Genomic DNA, 7,876 nt, shown 5'->3' on the forward strand with positions numbered 1-7,876 from the left:
CCGGGGGACAGAAGGGTCTGTCACCCCCGGCAGCGCGGGGGCTGGAGCAGCGCATCCCCTCAGGCAGCCGCCTCTCGCTGAGCGCGCAGGGTCCCCTCACGGAACGGGCCGGGGGGACTCCCCAAGGTACGAGAAAGAAAATCGCTCCTTTTAAAATTGTTTTTTTCTGGTATTGTTTGTTTGTTTTTTAGCCCCCGGTTGTGCCCAGCACGTACGTTACCCACCGGCGGCAGCGTCCGGGTGCCCGGGACGGTTCGCGAGTGCGGGGCCCGCCTGCCCCGGGCGCGGCTTCCCTCGGAACACGAAGACTCCGCTTCCCCGTGGGAAGAGGCTCCGAGGGCTGAAGTTAAAGGCACTCATGAAACTCAAGCCGCGGAGAGGAAACCCTCCCGGAGCGCTGGGGGCTGCTAACCCTTCCCTGGCAACTTTTCTGTTGCACAAATCTCGACTCAGTTTAAAAGGAGAATTAGTTAGTATTTCATTGATAAAATCATCAAAATCCTTTTAATTTACCTTTTTCTGAGACCAAAAGGTGACTTAAAATTCTTAAATATTCACATTGACAAGCCAGCTGGCTCTAGCGTACAACTTACATGTTAACAAAAATGCATATCATGTACCAGGTGAATCATCACATTCGAACAGGAAAAGTCCTAAAGACATGAAGTCCAAGAGGTATCCAGACTACAGCGTTAATATGCAGGATTCATAATCATAGGAAGGGGAAAAGTCCTCAAGAAAAGTATTTCTCACCCCAACTTTTCAGTTGTAAATCCTTTCTAATGCCCAATTTGCAACTCAGGCTATGAGAAGAGCTAAGTGATCACTTCTTGTTTAAAAAGGTGGGCAACTCCCCTGACAGTGATCCTGAAAAATAATCCTGTAACACAAAACACCTGAATTTTTGAATTGATTAAAAAAAATAGTCACATGGACACAAAATTGGCTATGCCTGTTGGTGGTTTTGAAGGCATAATTTGAAGGCAGCCAATCTGATTTATTTTTCATAAATTGAAATGTAAAGAGATGAAATTCTACTGGGTGAAAATATTGGACTGAATTATGTTTGACGAACTCCCATTGAGGTTAATGATCATGGTAGGTTTTTAAGGGAAGCCAAATCATGTGCAAGGCCAAAGCAATTAGGTTTTGTTTGGTATGGTTTTTTACAATCAAGTTATAAACCCCACATAGTATATGGAGGCTTGCAAGTGGACATCTTAACACAGGTATAGCAGCGTAAGCATGCCACAAACATACAATCTCATAAAATAAAATTAATATCAAATATAAAGCATTTGAACCAAATCAAGCCTTAAACGTAATAAATTATTTCCTTCAAAGGAAACTTACCTAGGCTCAATAAGGTCTTTGCTAGCAGCATTTTTTTTAATAAACAAATTAAAAATGCCAAAATATCTACAATTTTATGCGAAGGAGGAGTTGAATAGTTAAGGAGAAATTTCTCACTATTAGAGGGTATGAAAAATATACTAGCAATTAATATGCAATACATATATGTATACCCATACTTACAGATATAAACACGCACATACAACCTGGACAGTTCATGTTAACCAAGGGAAAGGCTAAATAATACAAAGCGATTGCTAAATACAAGTACACTTTAAAAACACAGAGACAGCGAATTTTTTATCTGTTGCAAAAATGTATTTGATTACTCGAGTAAAATTACAGTATCTCTGCTGTTAGTAAGTATTAAATGTTAAAGAAACTGGACCTCTTTTCCTTTCAACTTTCCGAGAAAGTGCATGTAACAGTCCAAGGTTCCCCCTGTCCCCCCCAATGCCTAATACAAAATAAACAAACACTATACTTGTTCCCTTGGTCAAGGAGTAGGGCTTGGTCTTGTAAGGAACGTATGTACATTTTAATGAAGGTGATGTCTTATTGTATATACAGGAGCATCTACAGTTGTCCATGGAAGTTGTTCAAGATGCCATACTTAGCAGCATTGTGAAAGTCCAGCACATTTTCTATAATGAATATACCTACAAGGCAAAATGTTACGTCTCAGTTTCAACTACCAAAACAACACTTCAGTATCTTCTCTAATAATCCGCGTGCTTATTACTGTACAGAAATGTATTAACATTTAAGACGACTCAAGTAAAAAGCACAATACAAATAACAGTTCAAAACAGAAAATGTTAAACCTACAAAAATTAAAGCAGTTTTAATTTTATAATAAAAATCAAAAACTGAGCTGTGTAAAGGACCCACACTGTTCAGTCTATATTCTCTCAGTCTTTTTCTTAATTCTGTCTGGAAAAATTAGACAATGTGTTTGCTGATAAAGTTTCCAGCAGGATCAAAGTGTACATTTATATACAGATTTTTATTAGAGATCTAATGCATCACTGAGGCATCGCATCAATACCAGAGTTCGTGTTAAACTGGATATAGAAAATAAGTTAATGCCAGAATAAGATCACCTAGCAGAACAGACTTGCAACTGCCATAAATGTTACAGCAAGTTTACAGCACTCTAGTCGATTAGTATTTAGTTCAAAATACGGGAGACCAAAGTTAATGCTTGCATTTGTTTGCAAAGCAAGGTTATATCACTAATAAATAAGCTCTCTTAGAACTCTAGAAGTAGAACATGGTACAAAACAAAGTCTTTGTAATGTTGTAGCCTGCAGCTTGAAAAAAGCAACCCTAGGTTGCACTATTTGCAGGAATGTTATTTACGGAGTTCTTTTTCCTAATTTGTTACAATTTCTTTGTTGTCCTCCACGAAACGCGTGAAACGGAAGTTAGTCCCATTTTCATTGCTTGCCATTTTCTCCAGACCAGCTAGAGGTGCGTTGGGTTCTGAATTCTGGAGCTTCTCCAGGCTTCCTGTCAAGCCACTGATGGGAGAGCTGCCACCGTTGCCCAGGCCCCCCGGTGCTGGAGGGATGCCCCCATTCTGGATGACCGAGATCTCGTTGGTCTTCATGGCCAAGCCATTGGAGAGTGCAGCTGCATACTGGTTCCAGAAGCTGGACGGGTCTCCATTCCCTGACCGTGCAGCCAAATCCTTCTGAAACATTTCTGGGAACTTCACAGGATTGCCTCCTAGGAATGTCATGGGGCCATCTACAGAAAGTCGTCTGCCTCGTCTTGCAGGAGTACTGTTCCACATGTGAGTGCCCATGTGAACCTGGAAAGAAAGAAAGGAAGAAACAAACAAAAAAAAAAATAGAGGTTGACAGGAATTTCAAACTTATTTTGATCAGAGAGAAGGCAGGAGTCCATGAACATGTCCAGTCTTGTTACATACTGAATGGCATTAAAGATAGAGGATACAGGGCTCTGGAATAATACACTACTTCTAGGTTAGCCCATTACCATTACCCAGAATAACCTGTTCTCCTGCTGAACAATGCATTGCTTCTTACTCTTTTTTTTTTATTACATGTATTTAGTTTATAATGACTTTGCATTATTCTGTCAATTGCTGCTTTCAGGGCTAGAATTGCTATGTCCACTTTCATTGCAATGGTAAGTATTGTATTTGACACCCTTTACCCTATAAATGTCCTTTTCAGACAGGCAGAAAGTATCCTTTACTGATTGCTCATCGGAGGGCCTCGTGCATAGACAGAATGGCCTGAAAGTAATTATTCATCTCACATTACTGGCAGCAACCTCTAGAGAAATACTCTGTCAACAGAAAAATGTACACAGTAAAGTGCTCAACTGATGTTCTAAAACTTGAGTATATTTGCTTTTTCAAACACATATCAGTAGGAAATGTTAGTTATATAATCAATTAAAGTAATGCCCATTATTTCCAGAATTATGTTAATAGTTTTTTTAAACACTCATCTTACATGATAGTTATGAAAAACATCACATTCAAGAGCCTTTCACTTTTTGAAGAGGTGTGTGAGTTACAAAATGCATTTCTCTGTTAATTAATACTCCTTACCATCATTTGGCTGCTCTGTTTCACACTCTGCATAGACAGGCCTTGCTGGTAGATGAATTTTAATTAAATCAGAACAGCTCATGCCTCAGACTTGCTGCCAACACGAGCACTCAACAAGAGGCCATCCAGGTCTACTAGAGCTGACTAAACACACTGTCACAGCATAAACACTCAAGGTACCACTGCTGCAACACTAAAATAAGGTGTCAAAAATCAAAAAAACCCAGCAAGGAGAAAATGAAACCGAAGGACAGTAAGAGGAAAAAAGTACCTTCAGATTGCCTTTTGTTGTGAATGCTCTTCCACATATAGTGCAGGCAAAAGGTTTCTCACCAGTGTGTGTCCTTTCGTGGATCTGCAGAGCACTGGAAGAAGAAAACGTTTTCCCACACGTGTTGCAGTAGTGCTGTTTTGGAGTTCTTCTGGGGAGAGCAGGGAGCAGCACAGGGGACGTGGCAGAGGACAGTGGCCCTGAAGCAACTAGACCAGAGGAGGCTTCTTTGCTGTCCTGAGGAGAGCCATGCACAAAGCCGTTAACCTCGGTGTTTATGAGCGATGACAGAGTGTTCGCGGGCATCACCGAAGAGTTCTGATTGGGGCCGATGCTGGAGTTGGGCTCAAAAAGCTGTGATGGTAGATCTCGCATTTGATGTGTCAACATATGCTGCTTCAAATTACCCTTTGTGGAAAAGCCACGATTGCAAACTGTGCAAATAAATGGTCTCTCTTTGGTATGACTTCTGTAATGAATGTCCAAGGCACTCTGACAAGCAAATGTTTTGCCACAAATGTCACATGCAGTGTTTTTAAATTTACCTCTATCTCTGAAAGGAAAGAGCATACTCAGGGACTCTTCTTTAATCATTTTATCAGTGTTACTAGACGTCAAGTCCAAAGCACCACTGTTAGCAGGGGTTGGAGACAAACCGTTGGCAAACTCACTTGGTAAAGCTCTTAATGGTTTCTCTTCAATACTTGGTGACTTGTGGTAATCATTAGTGCTGTTGGATGGGGACAAGGCCTGCATGGAAGAGGTAGACTCTGAGACAGCAGGGCTTCCAGCACTTTGGCTTTCCATATCGCCACCGACAGACGACGAATCGTTAGTTAAAACATCCCCTTCCACTGACCCATTTTCTACTGACTTCAGGCTTGCCTGAAGTTGTTCGGCAAGGCCTGCATTGATCATCTTCATCTGATTTTCCAGAGCAGCAATACTTGACATTTCCAGGGGCAGAGGGGAAGAAGACAAGCTGTCTTGTGATGCATCCACAGATTTAGGTGTATCTGGCACGCTGCTGTCAGGACAGTCTTCCATATTCTCATCTGAGAAGTTGTCTATATCATCAAAATTCTTATCATCAAAAGATCCCGTATCTGATTCCATTGACTCAGGATAGTTTTCTGTCACCGGGGTGTTGGGGATCTGCCCTCCCATGTGCATTCGGATATGCTGCTGTAGCACAACAGCGTTGGTGAATTTTTTCTGGCAGATTGGGCAAGAATGTTGCACTCTCAGCGGGGGCATGGCACGATGGACACTGTAGTGAGTCTTTAAGTTGCCCTTAGTAGTGAAAGCACGACCACAGATTTTACATTTGAATGGCCTCTCTCCAGTATGGGTGCGATAATGCATTTTCAGTGCGCTCTGGCAACTGAGAACTCGATGGCAAATGATGCACTCGTTAGGATCAGTTGCCTTTTTGTCAATGTTTTCTACAAGCTGCTGCAATTTTGATGTTTCAGATGCTGGCGTTGAATCCAATAGTCCTCCAAATGGAAACTTTGCCTTAAATTGCTCTGACATGAGAGGCATCAGTGGGTTTGTAAAAGTGGCCACACCGCTGGAGCCCGAGTCTGCTGCCGGGGAGCTCACGGAGCTGCTCATGTTGGTGATGGTGCTTGAGTTTTGAGGGTTTTCTTCCGTTTTGCCATTTGAGGTAGGCAACGCACCAGCCTCTACCTCATCAGAAAGTCCATTGGAAATTTTTGATGTGGGGTCAGCTGTTCCCGAGTCACTCTTGACAGAGCAGGGAGGGCTAGCAGAAGGATGGCTAATGGGAATCGGCTGAGGCTCCTCAGTTTTGATGAATGGGGTCAAGCTTGGAATTGTTGGTGGGAGTGGCAGGCCAACAGAAGTTGTTAGGGTGGAGAGGACTGGCTTGCTGTCCAGCCAGCTCGTGACAGGTTTCTCTGGTGGTATAGACATCCCATAAGGAATACCCGTGCTTGTAGGAATATTGTCCAAATGCTCTGGCACTGGGTACGGATTCATTTGAATATGGGGGTATTTTTCTTTGTGACGCTGAAAGTGGACTTTTAAGTTTCCCTTTGTGGAGAACCTGTTTCCACATATGTTGCATTTGAATGGCCTCTCGCCAGTGTGAGAACGCAAATGAATCTGCAAGGCACTGTCACTCCCAAACACTTTAGCACAGAACCTGCATTTATGCTTAAAGAATGCCTCATCTGAATTACTTTTTGCTTCAAATGCAGTTACATTTGGTGGCTTGCTTTTTCTTTGCTGTGCCAAGGCAGTCAAGGAGTTTAAATCCTCTGCAGGTGTTCCAATATTGGACAAGGGACTGGAGAAAACAGAGTTACTAGGGGTGGGCTGAGGTAGAAGTGGATTAGATGCAGGACTTAATAAACTGCTTATTGCAAAAGCTGGTGAAGATGATGCTGATACTGGTGGGTTGGTGAGCTGTGAGCCACCAAGAGTTGAAGCCACTTTTTCTGAGGACGGTGTTGTAACTGCTGCTGCCAATATGTTAATATTTGGAGAAGAGCCACTATTGGATGGAATTAGAGTGTTGCCAGGGTTGCTCTGAGGTAGCTGTATAGGGGGTAGCTGTTTCACACCACTGATGCTGGCAGATTGACTAGCAAGGCTTTGTGCTAATCCAGCTGCTGCAGCCAGCTGCTGGGATAAATGGGAACTTAATGTGGACAAGGGGTTGGCAGATGTTCGTAAAGTACCTTGAGAAGGGCTAGAAGATGTTGGCATGTCTGTATTTTGGGTAGCCAACAATAATATTTGGTGACGAATTTGTTCAATCAGTTGCAACTGATGGATCTGCTGCTGCTGCAATGCCAACAGTTGCTCCATCAGGGCAGGGACAGCGAGTTTAGTGCTCGATGCCCCGTTACATCTTGCCTCCTGTGAGAACTGTGCTACTGCCACTTTAGTACTCTGAAGGTTTTCAATTATTACATTACTATTTATCACTGAAAAGTTGCCTAGTGTTGTCAGATCCCCTATGTGAGGTAGAGAGGTTGTTACAGCTGAGGTACCCATTGTGGAGCTGTTACTGCTTGTAATACTATTGATGACACTCTTGGAACTGCTACTGCTATTGTTAATGCTGGAAGCCTCCACATCCATGGATTCTTCCCTGTCAAGTTTGTTATGCTCTGAAAGGTCACTGCAGTCTACTTGATCTGTGTTATTAACTGTGTCATTCATCTGTTCATCAGGATTATCAGAAGGGGAACTAGGAGGGAAGGTTTCAGAAGGAGAAGCTGGATTTTCATTCACAATTAAAACTAATTGATTTTTAGTACAATTCTTCTTGTGTTGCAGGAGATCTGATAATTCAAAGAACTCAGCACAGCACCTGCCACAGACATGGGCGTCCTTGTTCTTAGTGGTTCGATTTGCTTGACCCTTTTCTGTGTCTCCTAAAACATCAAAAGATGATGGATTAGGAACCAACCAGTAAGTACCAAAAAAAATCTGCAGGACATTTTATTTAAAATTACTGGTTTTATCTACCACTCTAAAACAGACTAAGATTGCACATGAAAATAGATCAATATTCCTACTCACAAAAATAAGTCAAAAGGACCATTTAAAACTGTACAAGGGAGTTTTATCAATCCCTGTGTCTTAGATTATCATTTGCTTCAGATAATCCATCAAAATATAAAATACTA

At 42.2% G+C, this 7,876-nt stretch overlaps 1 protein-coding gene across 1 annotated transcript in view; it reads right to left on the minus strand.

The window, feature by feature from the left end:
- Nucleotides 1-476: 476 nt before the first annotated feature.
- Nucleotides 477-7,876, minus strand: part of SALL1 (spalt like transcription factor 1) — a 16,431-nt gene continuing 9,031 nt past the window's right edge. The window contains exons 3-4 of the mRNA XM_036390184.1: nt 4,212-7,621; nt 477-3,169 (exon numbers count right to left, since the gene is read on the minus strand). Coding sequence (XP_036246077.1) covers nt 2,729-3,169; nt 4,212-7,621 — 3,851 coding nt within the window. The 3' untranslated portion in view covers nt 477-2,728. The remainder of the gene's footprint in view (nt 3,170-4,211; nt 7,622-7,876) is intronic.

Source organism: Molothrus ater, chromosome 12 (genome assembly GCF_012460135.2).
Source record: "Molothrus ater isolate BHLD 08-10-18 breed brown headed cowbird chromosome 12, BPBGC_Mater_1.1, whole genome shotgun sequence".
Lineage (NCBI taxonomy): Eukaryota > Metazoa > Chordata > Aves > Passeriformes > Icteridae > Molothrus > Molothrus ater.